This window comes from Doryrhamphus excisus, linkage group LG9, assembly GCF_037039965.1.
Source record: "Doryrhamphus excisus strain RoL-2023G ecotype Guam linkage group LG9, RoL_Dexc_Guam_v1.1, whole genome shotgun sequence".
NCBI lineage: Eukaryota > Metazoa > Chordata > Actinopteri > Syngnathiformes > Syngnathidae > Doryrhamphus > Doryrhamphus excisus.
This window is the reverse complement of record NC_136365.1, coordinates 18,808,268-18,823,717: the sequence shown is the minus strand read 5'-3', so window position 1 is coordinate 18,823,717 and position 15,450 is coordinate 18,808,268. Positions and strand designations below refer to the sequence as shown.

At 41.8% G+C, this 15,450-nt stretch overlaps 1 protein-coding gene across 2 annotated transcripts; it reads right to left on the bottom strand.

The window, feature by feature from the left end:
• Positions 1-1,367: 1,367 nt before the first annotated feature.
• On the bottom strand, positions 1,368-15,306 carry syngr1b (synaptogyrin 1b). Of its 2 annotated transcripts, none has more exons than XM_078793556.1 (4): positions 14,980-15,306; positions 4,347-4,584; positions 3,966-4,111; positions 1,368-2,098 (listed from the first exon to the last, which is right to left on the bottom strand). In XM_078793556.1, exons 1-4 carry the CDS (start codon positions 15,079-15,081, stop codon positions 1,883-1,885), a joined length of 702 nt encoding a protein of 233 aa, XP_078649682.1. In that variant the 5' UTR covers positions 15,082-15,306; the 3' UTR covers positions 1,368-1,882. The 2 variants fall into 2 exon arrangements, with proteins under 2 accessions (XP_078649682.1, XP_057938218.2); XM_058082235.2 differs by lacking the exon at positions 1,368-2,098 and adding an exon at positions 2,139-2,657.
• Between the last annotated feature and the right edge of the window lie 144 nt (positions 15,307-15,450).

Here is a 15,450-nt window from a genome sequence, read left to right as displayed (position 1 = left end):
CAAAGAGGCTACGCCAGTTGAATGTCTGTTTTATTTCCAGTGGAATCAAAACACATCCAAAACGTACATTTATACGCACCTTTACTTCTTTTGAAAGATATTTGGACAGGCAACATCACACACTACTACATCTACACGCTAGCACAGTATAAAGTACATGTATGTTGATATACTTTCATAGTTTGCTCACATTGATGCTATCATCTTGCTATTATTATTCCAAAATAACTAGTGGTTTTTCATAGCAGAATGTCCGAAATTAAATCTTGGAAAGACAAAGATAGAGCTTTATTTCTTTGCAGGTTTTATTCAAATGCAACAATGGCGGCTGAGCTTCCATGTGGAAAGTTTCTCAGTGTCGAGTGAAAAACCAAAGTTTCCTGCTACCCTCCAAACAAATGAGTTAGCGGTTTCTACGCTTATAGAAACAAGAATGGAATCAAATCAATGCAATCTGGAATGAAACAGAACACAAAAAACAGGAAATGGAGTTACTGTGACTCTTTTTGTGTTCACATTACAAACTGATTTAAGAGACCATCCAGGATCTTTTCCTAGTCAAGTCAACGCAACGCCGGCACATTTGGATCACTTTGTGTTCACATGGCAAAATGATGTAGAAAAGGTTACAAGTGAATCCGGTTCAGCATCTGTTCACACTGCTAAGGTGGAGAAAAGTGCCTCAGAGACTGGAACCAATTCAGTCAGTGTTGAGTGTTTACATTCAATTATTCATTTTTTACCGCTTATCCTCACAAGGTTCGCGGGGGGTGCTGGAGCCTATCCCAGCTGTCTTTGGGCGAGAGAGAGACGGGGTACACCCTGGACTGGTGGCCAGCCAATCACAGGGCACATATAGACAAACAACCATTCACACTCACATTCATACCTATGGACAACTTGGAGTCGCTAATTAACCTAGCATGTTTTTGGAATGTAGAAAACCCACGCATGCATGGGGAGAACATGCAAACTCCACACAGAGATGCCCGAGTGTGGGATTGAATCCTGGTCTCCTAGCTGTAAGGTCTGCATGCTAACCACTCGACCGCCGTGCAGCCGAGTGTATACATATGATCAGGAAATTGAGGTTGAGTTTGTTTGGATCAGCTTGCTTAACTTGTGCAATGTGAACACACAAAGTGATCCAGATTCATTTTGAACCTTGTATTGACTTCGACCCCCCCATCGGACCTGAAGTGGATCAGTTTACCCAAAGAAAATATGGTATTGGAACACTGATGACACATAGCAAGTGTATGTGTGTGTGTGTGTGTGTATGAAGGCAATGTGGTCACCAGCACCATCCTGCCATATAGAGTGACCCCCCTCTGATGCCCCCACCCCCCCAGTCCCAAGTGACCCGTCTTCATGGACTAATAAAGGACTGGAGTCGTGTAAGGTTAGCATCTTGGTGAGTATTGAGAAATTACATGAAATTTGTTTACTATTGTTTACTACTAATTTGTTTAATACAGCGTTTACATCGGTAGCTCATTCAAATTTATAGCGTAATTGGCGCCCCCCCCCTTTATGATGCAAAAAAATAGGCTGTAATCCACCAGAAATAGCAGGATTTATGAATTCATGTTTGTTTTAAAAGCGTGATAGAAGTACATAAAAGTACATAAAAGTACATAAAACCGCCAAATCCCAGCCTGGCTTCCAAAGGGTTAAAGTTGGATACAGTATTTATAGTTTTGAGCTTTTATTATGAAGAGTGCTTAACTTCTTTTTACACTTGCCTGTACAGACGATGATTATTTCCTGTGATTGTGTTCCACTGTCTTTTATTTCAAGCCATGATGACGTGTCATGTGACTAGGACCCCGCCCCTATCCCCATCCCCACCAAAAGTTTTGTGTACCTTCGCCCCCCCCCCTCAGTAGTCCTGGCGCTGGTATCCCGCGGTGCCGTCAAACACGCCGTCGCTGTTGGCTTGCCCCCCTACGCCCCCGCTGGGGCTCTCCGGGTCGTCCCCGCCGAAGGAGGTGTAGGACCCGGCCGCGTCCTGACTGGGGTCTGTGTAGTCCTGGGAGAAGAGGGCCGAGTCGGCTCCCAGTTTGTACTTCTGGAAGCCCAGGAATGACTGTCCCGCCTTTGGAACAGCGGGGAGGGGTGGCAGACAGAGAGAGGAGGGATTGGGGGGGGTGCAGAGGATGGATGAAGATAATGAAGAGGAAGATGAAGGTGTGTTAGAGAAGAACAGAGAGGGAAAACATTGATTAGTCAGCTAGAAAGCCTGCAAAGTTTATTAGCGAGAGTTCGGTCGGAGCAGGTTAGTAATACTCAGGCATGGGGTCGGGGGGAAGGGGGGCGGCACCACCTCAGCGGCACCGGCACAGGGACATGATGCATTATTGAAGAGCTACAGTGCCGCAGTGCATAAAACTTCATCCTTTTTGGACACCCCCGACGTTGGCGGTCAGCGGGTGAAATCATTGGAAACAAAATGAGAAGCCAAACGTTTCTTTTGGAAAACTGTAATTCACTTCCTCCTTTGTTTTTTTTTTTTTGGGGGGGGGGGGGCGACCAAAAAATTGCAACATCTTTCAGATCAGCGGCGGTTGATGAGGCTGCGGCGGGAACAGCTTGGTGTATTCCTCCTCAAAGGACACATTCTTTAACTTCTCCATGGAGAACAGAGCCTGGGCGCCCTGTCGGAACAACATCCACGTCAACCAATCATACGCCGGCATGTGCTCGCATGACGAGCATAAAAGGCTAAGCACATCCTTTCTTTTTCCACTTGTAGTCCCGACCATGTCACCGATTCCTTCTCAGGTACAGTTGATTTTTTGCATGTATGTCACACTTAGATGTTCTACCGCTTATCCTCACGAGGGTGGCAAGGGGGGGGGGGTGCTGGAGCCTATCCCAGCTGTCTTCGGGGGAGAGAGAGGCAGGGTAGACCCTGGACTGGTGGCCAGCCAATCACAGGGCTCATATAGACAAACAACCATTCACACTCACATTCATACCTATGGACAATTTGGAGTCGCCAATTAACCTAGCATGTTTTTGGTATGTGGGAGGAAACCGGAGTACCCAGAGAAAACCCACGCATGCACGGGGAGAACATGCAAATTCCACACAGAGATGGCTGAGGGTGGAATTGAACCTTGGTCTCCTAGCTGTGAAGTCTAACCACTCGACCGCCGTGCAGCCCGGAAGTAAACAAGTGAACATAATTTACGATCTGCTTATTCGTTCATTCTTTTTCTACCGCTTATCCTCACAAAATTTGCGGGGGTGCTGGAGCCTATCCCAGCTGTCTTCGGGCGAGAGACGGGGTACACCCTGGACTGGTGGCCAGCCAATCACAGGGCACATATAGACAAACAACCATTCACACTCACATTCATACCTATGGACAATTTGGAGTCGCTAATTAACCTAGCATGTTTTTGGAATGTGGGAGGAAACTGGAGTACCCGGAGAAAACCCACGCATGCACGGGGAGAACATGCAAACTCCACACAGAGATGGCCGAGGGTGGGAATTGAACCCTGGTCTCCTAGCTGTGACGTCTGCGCGCTAACCACTGCTTGATGTTTAAATGGACAAATAATAATGGGGCCGCGGGGGTGCTGGAGCCTATCCCAGGCTGGGTACACCCTGGACTGGTGGCCAGCCAATCACAGGGCACATATAGACAAACAACCATTCACACTCACATTCATACCTATGGACAATTTGGAGTCGCTAATTAACCTAGCATGTTTTTGGAATGTGGGAGGAAACCGGAGTACCCCACGTATGCACGGGGAGAACATGCAAACTCCACACAGAGATCGCCGAGGGCGGGATTGAACTCGGGTCTCTTAGCTGTGAGGTCTGCGCGCTAACCACTCGACCCCCGGAACTTGAAAACCTAAATGTTATCCATGTGTTTATTATCCATGGCCATGACCAAAGTTGCACCAAAGAGATCAAACCCTTGACCAAAGTAGAACATGGCTTACCCAAGTGAAGATGGAGAAGAAGGAGAAAGTGATAGCAGCCCGTGCGGCATCCCCGCCCTCCCTCAGCGGGTCATCTTCATGGTCGGTGGCCTGCCACTGATTGGCCAAGAAGCAGAAGCCCACAAACCACATGAAGGACCAGAACGCTGCGGACAGAAAGAGTCATAGCATTGCAGGTGAACGGAAGTGCAATAAAGCCAACAGGACCTTGGATGAGACCACTTCAGGAAAAGTAGAACTAAATGACCTCCACCAAGGCTGAAGTGGTGATGAAAGCAAACCCATCTGTTTGTTAGCTAGCAGTCTACTTCCTGGTTCATTGAGGATCATATACAGATGAAACGTGCACATATACGTCCTGTGTCTGCAGGAAGCTGATACCTGACACGCCGATGTCGGCCAGTACCGCCTTCTTGCGGTCTTTGACGCTGCTGATCTGAGGGAAGTAGATGTCCAGCGCCAGGAAGGCCATGCAACACAAGAAGGCCATGGAGCCCATGAAGACACCATAGTTGCAGGCGTTTTGGTTGCGGTTGAAGATGCAGTACTCCGCCACCTCGTTGGGCCGGTTGATGTAACCCTCGTTGGCGATGCAGCCGAAGATGACGATGGAGAAGAGCTGCAGAGGAAGAAGGAGGAGACAGATGAGAATTCAGATCAGCAATCAGCAATGAGCTCCAAATGGTGAACTCGGACCATCATTTAGATCAGGGGTCTAAAACATGCGGCCTGCGGGCCAAATGTGGCCCGCAGGACACTAGTTTGAGGCCCCTGCCTTGATATGAAATTTTAATGTTAGTGCGGCCCGCGCAAGTTTGATATGGATGCTGTATGGTATCATGTACCCAGAAAAAATTATTACGTTTGATTAATGTTCATGTTAAAGGTTAAATAACTGTTAATAGTTATCCTCCCGATCCGTGTGGAAGTGGTAAGTTTTTGGCTATTTAAGTTTAAAGGAAATAACTTGAAGGCTACCGTTTAGGTCGCTAGCTCTCTAGTTTGCGAGTTAGCATGTGTCTCAAGACCCTGCAGTTGCGCAATATGTTGTAAATAAAAAGAGTATAAATGTGACTATAGTCGTGTTTTGTCATGTCTACAGGGCTCTAATAATGCTTTGTTCATTTTAATCTGAAAAAATTACTATATGTGATTTCTTAAGTTTTTATTATTTGCCGTTTTATTATTATTATTATATTTATTTATTACTGACTGATTGATTTTCTTTATTCTTGATTTGTTTATTTATTTTTCATCTTATTTTGTGCAGAAAAATAAAAATTAAGATATTTGAGAACAGTGGAATGTTTTATCAGAGCTTTTATTGTAGAAAATCGGAACCAAAGTTTGTATATTTTTCTGTTTTTAATAAATGCGTTGGTTTTTTTTTTTTGAAAACCTGATGCGGCCCAGCCTTACCCAGACCCTAGCTCCAGTGGCCCCCAGATAAATTGAGTTTGAGACCCCTGACATAATGGGTACCATAGTAAGTGTCAATATAGTGATATGTATAGCACATCATGACTGGTTCAAGACTCTTCATCCTTGTATTTAGCAAACATCAACTGCTTGTATTGTTTCTTGAATTGGCTCATCGTTGTGCATTGTTTGAGGTCCTTACTCAATCCATCCCATAGTTTGATTCCACATACTGAAATGCTATGGCTTTTTAACGTTGTCATTTAGTTCATGCGATCGCTCCTCCACATAAACATTTAGCAAACTTTGAAAAGCAACAAACAGCCTGATGCATTAACTGGCCAAACATTTCTTAATCCATAAATGACTCAGAAGTTGGGAACAGAAGAACAAGCGTCTTTCAAGACATTTTGGTATGCTTCCAACTTTGTGGGCTATTTTCTTCCATTTTCCATGTCCTTGCTCTTGTCCTTGTAGTGTGCACAGCTGTCCGTGTGTGTTGGTGAATGACAAGCACACAAAAGGACACACCACAGCCATGGTGCTCATCTTCCTCCCACATGCACGTGATAACATCCGTTGTTTCGGGACAGAAGCCAGCAGAGATGCTTTCATCGTGACCACGCCAGGGGCTGGAAAAGTTGACGGGAGTTCAGCTTGCTTTGGGGATTTGATCACAAGTTTTGAAATTCTGCATTTTTCATGCCCGATTCTTCATTATTTTGTATTACACATTTTACAATGGAATATATACTATAATATACTATTATATGGAATTCCCCTCTAGTCGTACAACACAAAGACATTTATGCTTGCTGGTAATAATAATAATAATAATAATAATAATAATAATAATAATAATAATAATAATAATAATAATAATAATAATAATAATAATAATAATAATAATAATAATAATAATAATAATAACAATAATAACAATAATAACAATAATAACAATAACAACAACAACAACAATAATAATAATAATATGAATAATATGAATAATATGAATAATATGAATAATAATAATACCAATAATAATAACAATAATAATAATACTAATAATAATAATAACAATAATAATAATAAGCCTTATCATTTGTCCCTCAGTGGAGAAATTTGTATTGCACAGCAGCAAGAGTAGAATCAGTTAAGCAGTACAAAATACACAATATAAAAAATATAAACAACCCAAGTATTAACAATTTTACCCAGGGTTATATACAAATACAGTTTGCAAGATAATATGAAATATGAGATGAAATATAAGACCAGTCTATCCACTATGAGATCTTGCTAGTGAATCAATATGAGGAATTATAAAAATACTGCACTTAAAACTGGAATTGGAATTAATGGAATTGTTATTAATATTGATCCAAAATCCCAACTTTCTCACCCATGTATTAAATATGGTTTTAATACAATACAATGGTACAATACATACGATACAACCTTACACTCATGATACCCAATATAGCAGTCATCATCAGCGATAATGTCTCTCACTGTGGTTGGCTGGAGTCCCAAAGGTTTAAAAATTGTTTTAAAATAGGGTTCAGATTTAGCAAGCTTTCGTTGGTGTTTATCATCATTTCAACTTGTTTAAGTCGAGAGGTCAGCCGAGTAAATACTTTGACAGGATTTGATTCATCTTGGTTTGAATTGCCTGAGAAATAAAGGAGAAATGAGCAAACAAAAAAAGAAGAAGTGGAAGAATAAATAGATGAAAAATGGTGCACAATTTTTAGATTTTAGGAAGATACCCCAGAAGAGTCTGGTTCTTATTTCTCGATGTTAATATATGATGTACTGGACTGGTTTTTAAGTATTTTTCAGAAATACTCATTTGTTTTGCTACTGTGGTTCCAACTAATGGGGATCCATTTGAAACCTTGAACCTTGGTTTAAGGCCATCACCTCTCAAAAACGGCGATGCATGGCTTCCATATTACCCACTTGTCTTTGTCTGGTACTAGCATCAGTTGCTAGTTGGCGCTACACGTCACTGAAGTGAACACTACAGGACGTGAGTCTTCCTCAACCACCCACACGACACAGACTTTGCCTTTCCTTGGAGGACTTTTACCTGCAAGCGTTTTCATTAAGAAGGGCCCGCAACGATGAGCGGCGAGGTGGAGGAAAGGGTCGGGGAGGCAGGGGTGCAGAGGCGGTGCTATTTATAGAGCAGTTGCATCATCGCCCCCCCCATTACCGGCTCTTGAGGCGTGTGGCTGAAGCTTTGAGATTGACGTCAGAAAGAACACAAAACAGGCAGCCATTAAAGGTACTATGTTACTTACATAGTATATGCGACAAAATAGATGAATCTTGAAACACAGCTGGCATGGGAAGAGTAATGGTCGTACATGTGAGCCTTGAGGAACACCACAGTGTTCTATCATTCTATCCACATCTATCAACTAAAGTAGAAAGTGCTGGACTAAATGTTCCCTTTGATTTCCAGCATTAGGTTTTATGTCTGACGTGACATAGTTTCATTTCCTGGCTCAACCCGACTGGGAAATAAAATCACCAGAAGGGACTTTCTCCTCCGATGCCACCCTTGCTTTTTCTGCCCGATCCAATGACGCAGCACACAAACAAGGATTGGTTCTGGCATGACCTAGTTAGTTGGGTTTAAGAGCCCCCGCCGTCTTCTGGCTCGCAATTGTGTTTTGCTGTCACATGGTCCAGATTGAATTACTCGCTTTCTTCTTCTCCTGCTTGGGTCCAGACGTCCTTTGTGATGGCCGACGCTGGAGCGTGTCCTTCACGTGCACTCAAATATTGGCTTTCATTTTGTGTTTTGTTTGCAAATAATGAAGACTATGAAGTAATACAGTAGTACTCATTTATGGCTGTTAATTGTTCCAGACTCATTAAGGATAACGCCCTGATAGTCACCTTTAAACTCATAATACCCAATAAAGTGCTAGGGGAGCTGATCGTTTTGGTTGGGCGGGGTGGAGAACAGGAAGTGAAATTAAGGGTTCAGTTGCCCATCATCCACAATCCTTTATGTGAGACATGAATTTTCTGTACATTCTAAAGATATAAAAACAGCTAAAAATGAATGAACGCAATGCGACGCAGCCATTCCGCTTATATGGAATTTGGAAAATCAAGTCTGATCGCATCAGGTTTTCCAAAAAAAAACAACGCATTTATTAAAAACAGAAAAATATACAAACTTTTTCAGTGCTTTGGTTCCGATTTTCTACAATAAAAGCTATGATAAAACATTCCACTGTTCTCAAATATCTTAATTTTTATTTTTCTGCACAAAATAAGATGAAAAATAAATAAACAAATCAAGAATAAAGAAAATCATTCAATCAGTAATAAATAAATATAATAATAATAATAAAACGGCAAATAATAAAAACTTAAGAAACCACATATAGTTGGTGGGTAGACAAATGATTTTTTTCAGATTAAAATGAACAAAGCATTATTAGAGCCCTGTAGACATGACAAAACACGACTATAGTCACATTTATACTCTTTTTATTTACAACATATTGCGCAACTGCAGGGTCTTGAGACACATGCTAACTCGCAAACTAGAGAGCTAGCGACCTAAACGGTAGCCTTCAAGTTATTTCCTTTAAACTTAAATAGCCAAAAACTTACCACTTCCACACGGATAGGGAGGGTAACTATTAACAGTTATTTAACCTTTAACATGAACATTAATCAAACGTAATCATTTTTTCTGGGTACATGATACCATACAGCATCCATATCAAACTTGCGCGGGCCGCACTAACATTAAACTTTCATATCAAGGCGGGGGCCTCAAACCAGTGTCCTGCGGGCCGAATTTGGCCTGCGGGCCGCATTTGGCCTGCGGGCCGCATGTTTGAGACCCCTGATATAGAGTGTACTGTATATAACTTAGGTGTGAGTATCTATTAATGTTATACACGTGTGGCCGTTTTAGCAGGGGAACTTTTTCCATCAACATTCATGCTCAGGTGTTTCAAATGGGTAACAAATCAAAAAAATCACCTGTATCTAAATTTTGTTGATAGTTAATGTCTTCTTCCTTGATACATATGTACAATGTCTAACTTCAGCAGGTTTTTGTATAATCCAACAACAAACCAAACTATCCTTAAGCTCTCATGCTGCACCCTTGGCAGAGGTAAAACTGCTCAACATTCCTCACTAAGCATAGCATGTGACGTTTTGTATGTGTGTGTGTGTGTGTGTGGAGGTGGGTGTGGTTGTCGAAGTGGAAGGTTGGAAAAACAAATCACAAGACTCCCCCGGTGGTGATGAAAGGCGGCCCTGTGGAGGACAACATGCGGGCCTCTCATCTTGTGACGTGACATCTTGTGATGATGGCTTTGTGTGTTTCCATTGACTTCCACCATCTCAACTTGATTGAATCTGCTTGTTTTCCCTCCAAATGCAGGTGAACATCACAATCGACACAAACACACACATACACACACACACGCTGAAGCTGGCTCAGTGTAAATCATATCAGTGTTAGTAAATGATTGAACGCTGCTGTTGTCCTTTTTTAGCGAGCAGACAATTGAGGCGGGCCCTGTTGGCCCTCCTGCTATTCACACACTGTATGCCATGCTAAGTCCTCCATTAGAAGTGAGCATCCATCCAGTCACAAAGGCCGCAATGGCCTTACCTTGCACTTTTACCACACATCATTCAACCCCAGGTTGGGGTGCAAAAACAAAAAAAAAGGAAAAAAAATCGTCTGTTCCAGGGTGAAACTGTGGTCAGCTAAAAGCTTTGTTAATTGTCCAGGCTGTGATTTGCCATTCCCTCCCCATTAGGGATATTTTTATGTACCAGTATACTGGTATACATTCTTCCAATAATAACAAAAATGACTTTTACAAGTAGAAATGATAAACATAAAGTAAGTTGATGACTGCACGCCACCATGTCTATATAAGATGAATGAAATGCTGTCATGGTGAGAACAAACATTTGTGTGTGTATGTAAGTATTCACTAGCAAACCGCTCAATCATGGCACATCTAAGGGGAAACATGCAGCAGAGTGAGGCATTCCCTCTGCAACATCTCCCCATAGCCACTGCCATTTGACGCCCCTGCACAACCTTAAGCGCCATTGTTCTATTAAAGGATCATTAAATTTTTTTTTTTGCAGTGTTCAATTGTTGACACATCATAAACAATACTAAAAATAAAAGTTAGTGTTAGCATTTTGACCTACTGATGACACGGCATCAGGACCAACGCGGTGGTTGATTCTTCTTCCCCTTCAGGGGTCACCACAGCAAATCAATTTCCTATAATTAGGGGTGCAACAATACATGTAACTGTATCCAACTGTTCAATACAGCAGTCTTCATTTCATATCCCTAGGAATTGAACCATTCTGTAACCTGTCATGTGACATCAGTCAGCATTTGCATTTTACATCTTTATGCATCAATGCACTCATAAAATAAGTCAGCGGTAAGTTGCGTATCATAAAAGTCTTCACTGCACTCCTTTCAACACTGACCTCCTTTCAACTGGTGATATTTTATGATGAAATATTTTTCGTTTATTTTTTTTATTTTATTTGTAATCGTCAACAGCAAACTGGATGGGTACAATAACATGACTGAAATGATATCGAATCAATGAACACGACTATTGATGAATTATGTGTAACATTCCGTATCAAACTGCAGAATTTAACAGTAAATTATTTATTTTATGATTATTATATTATTATCTATTATATATATATACTATTATATATATTATTATTATATTATATGATTATTATTCATTCATTCATTCATTTTCTACCGCTTTTATCTCGCGAGGGTCACAGGAGTGCTGGAGCCTATCCCAGCTGTCTTTGGGCGAGAGGCGGGGTACACCCTGGACTGGTCGCCAGCCAATCACAGGGCACATATAGACAAACAACCATTCACACTCACATTCATACCTATGGACAATTTGGAGTCGCTAATTAACCTAGCATGTTTTTGGAATGTGGGAGGAAACCGGAGTACCCGGAGAAAACCCACGCTGTGTGTCCTAGCTGTGAGGTCTGCGCGCTAACCACTTGACCGCCGTGCCGCCCTATATGATTATTAGATTATTATTATTATTATTATTATTACAACAAGGTGCTTTGTTTGTTTTATATTGTTCTAGCGACACAAAATTGGTTTTCCAGCTTTAATGCACAAACTTATGAAGTGGCCTGAAGTCAAAAACTGTGATTACAGCATACCGCTACCCCCTCAATACTATCCCGACTAATAATATCACAGCGATGACTCATCGCCGCGTGTCACTGGAAGATACGTTTTAATAAAACAATATTACACAAGAGTCATGATCGCCCCATCAGTTGGTGCATCCTGGCACCACGCTCACATTAGACGCACTCCAGTGGAGACAATGGCTGTAAAGCGGCCGCCGGAGTGGACTTGAAATGTATGTATTCACATTGGAGTGCTGTAGAATCCCCCCCCCCCCACACACACAACTACTTATCCAATCAGAGCAAGAACAGATGTAAAGGAGGCACCGAGCCTATGTTTTCACACAAATATATAACTAGAAGGTTTCCCCAAAGGATTGCAATCTAATTGTGGTGGTGCCAAGTTATTGGAGGGGGTCGGGGGGTCTCGACAGATGCCGTAAACCAGGGGTCTCAAACACGCGGACACTAGTTTGAGGCCCCCGCCTTGATATGAAAGTTTGATATGGATGCTGTATCGTATCATGTACCCAGAAAAAATTATTACGTTTGATTAATGTTCATGTTAAAGGTTAAATAACTGTTAATAGTTATCCTCCCTATCCGTGTGGAAGTGGTAAGTTTTTGGCTATTTAAGTTTAAAGGAAATAACTTGAAGGCTACCGTTTAGGTCGCTAGCTCTCTAGTTTGCGAGTTAGCATGTGTCTCAAGACCCTGCAGTTGCGCAATATGTTGTAAATAAAAAGAGTATAAATGTGACTATAGTCGTGTTTTGTCATGTCTACAGGGCTCTAATAATGCTTTGTTCATTTTAATCTGAAAAAAATAATTTGTCTACCCACCAACTATATGTGGTTTCTTAAGTTTTTATTATTTGCTGTTTTATTATTATTATTCTATTTATTTATTACTGATTGATTGATTTTCTTTATTTTGATTTGTTTATTTATTTTCATCTTATTTTGTGCAGATAAATAAAAATTAAGATATTTGAGAACAGTGGAATGTTTTATCAGAGCTTTTATTGTAGAAAATCGGAACCAAAGCACTGAAAAAGTTTGTATATTTTTCTGTTTTTAATAAATATGTTTTTTGTTTTTTTTTGGAAAACCTGATGCGGCCCAGACCCTAGCTCCAGTGGCCCCTAGGTAAATTGAGTTTGAGACCCCTGCCGTAAACCAATCAAGTGTGAAGGGGAGCATGCCGCCAAAGTCAATATCAGGCAGTTGTGGACTGAGACAGCGTACGATTCAATTCAAGCACTATAGCACCTCCACAGGACCAAAGTGGTATTGCTACAGAAGGATCTGTAGCAATAGCAGCTCCAACATGTCAACTTCTGTGACTTGGATAGCGACGTGCTTTACAGACAAGGAGGTGCGACCATGTTGGTTAATCACGGTGATGACTCAGGCCGCCAACGTGAAGCAGGAAACAACTCCTACATGGATTCTCTTGGACACTTCATTAGGTACACCCTCTAATCAAACCAAACAGCTACGTTAGCAACACAAGAGAGACAAACAATTACAATACACACCAACCGATAACACCCACAATGCTCATTAACACACACATCGACTGCAAGGTGTTAACAATGTCACACCCAACAAGCTTGGGTTGTTACTATGGTTACCCCTGTTGCCATAGTGACATTTAGTGGTGGCTGCAGGGGGAGTCAAATCAAACAGCTAAGGTACTAGAATCTCAGAGGAAGTGGACATTCCTTGCAAACCGGCTAACTCTGACAAATCCACATCACGCACATAATCACTCACGCTTCATCGAGCAGTCACATGACTCTTTACCCCCTAAGCTTTTTTTTCCCCGGCATCGAGTTAGAGCACACAATTCTACACAAAACTATTATACTGGTAAATGTACATCTTTTTAATTATTTTTTTTAAAGAAAGGAAAACTGTACTATTTTGGGAATTTGGGGAATTTTTTCCACAATCCTGATGTGAAAGACAACAAAGAAACCAAGTTAGAATGAGCTAGAAAACTCACCTATTTTGATGCTGAAGCCCAAACAAAAAAAACTTCAAAAACAATTTTGCATTACCATGACTGACCTGTACATTAAGTAAGCTACAACGTTATTGTTATGGTAGCAGCTAACACGGAGTATTATATTATTTGGTGGCGGCGTTGTGAGCCTGCCTCAAGCGACTCCCGATGTAACGCTACCTTCTGGTGCTGTTAGTTTTGAAAAGTTAACGCTAAGTTCTAAATCACGCCCCGTACGTGTATTATTAAAAGTTGTGTCAATAAGCCAATAAGTTGCATAACTGGACATTTAAAGTATACCCCAGAAACTCTTCCTCAGTTTGTGTAGATTTTCCAATTAGCGTATTTCCTGTTGCATTATTAATATACTGAAATACATATTATAATATACACGAATCAAACTGTGTTCTTATCTCATTCGCTCCCAAAGACGCTACGTCTTTTATGTTTTTTGTGCAGAAGGCACAAAGAGGTGATGATGCAACTCCACAATAACAGAGAGCACATGTAATGCAATTTTTATATGAAAAAACAACAACAAAGTGGCAGAAGTGCGTTTTATAAGAACTCGGCCTGCAACTCTCCCATTGAAATACACCTGCATAGCAACCAGGAAGTGAAAATGCATCTCGCCTTGTTGCACAAAGGAGGTTACGCATTGCACACGCGTGCACACACACGGTTCAGTTGCAAAACGTTAACACAAATGCAGGCCATATATGCCCCCCCGTGCGCATTTTGGATGACTATGGTGTATTAGAAATTAGTTAGCTTTGATGTTGGAATTGAGACAGAACAACCCTACTGGCAACACATAGTTTCCTGCCTGTGTAGCTATAATGCTAACAAGCTGACAGTGTGTCCATTGTGCACTTGGTCCCCATAGGTAGATGCCGGATATCACATTGGACAATGAAGGAGTGGGACAGTAGGGACACAAACGTTATCAAGACTAGCATAGCTATGTGATGCTACAGTGCTAACATTACATTTTCATTATGCTTGATTAGCATATTCGCTGAAGAAAAACAACATGATGACACTTACAGTTCCCACATCTGTATTTGACGGATGGATAGTTATTTTAAGACGTGTAGCAAAGCCTGCTTGTTAAAGCAGTGGGCGTAAGGAATGAAAATACAATTGGACATCTAGCAAAATGATGGCACAGTAGCGTGGAATGTCCCAGGGAGGCTCCACTTTCTGCCATGTTTGTTTACCGCAGGACTTCAATTTAGTATAGTTTCTTCATCATTCATCCATTAAAATTATGTTACATTGGTGATAAACTAAGGTTGTGTAGATGTATATATATATTTTATCTACATAATGAGCATCAATAGTGGATGTTTTCCAAGAGTGCTGTCTCACTCACCCACGACACAATGCGGAGTATGGTCTGAGGCTGCTGGAAGAAGGTGACGGGGTCGAAGGCTCCTCCGGCTTTCCCGGCTCCGTACGCCTGCATCCCCTCCATGGCCCCCCCGCCTGGCTGCTCCTCTCCTCCTCGCTTGCTGCTGGATCAAGCACCGGGCAAACCGACGCGGACAATCGTGCTGGACGCTTCCAGAGCCTCCCGAAGAGTATTTTTCTAACCTGCGTGGACACCTCCTGGAGGTGAAGGTGCGTGTGATGTCTCCTGACTTGTCAACAAGAGCCGCTGCGAGCGATGAGACGTGAACGCGCGAGCCAGTGTCACGCCTCGGACGCGCGCATGTGACGTAGCAGTTTCTTGGCGCGCGCTTGTTCTCACAGGATGGCCACATGGAGTCACGCGCCCCAGTCTACGCATAACTAGAGTGTTAAAGCATGTTTTCATATTTGCTAAATATAAGTATTATGATCA

Coding starts and splice junctions, on each gene's coding strand:
- syngr1b (XM_078793556.1), bottom strand. CDS start 15,081: ATGGAGGGGATGCAGGCGTACGGAGCCGGGAAAGCCGGAGGAGCCTTC. Junction 4,112..4,346: donor GGCCGACATCGGCGTGTCAG/GTATCAGCTTCC, acceptor TTCTGTCCGCAG/CGTTCTGGTCCTTCATGTGG. Junction 2,099..3,965: donor TCTTCTCCATCTTCACTTGG/GTAAGCCATGTT, acceptor GCTGTTCCAAAG/GCGGGACAGTCATTCCTGGG.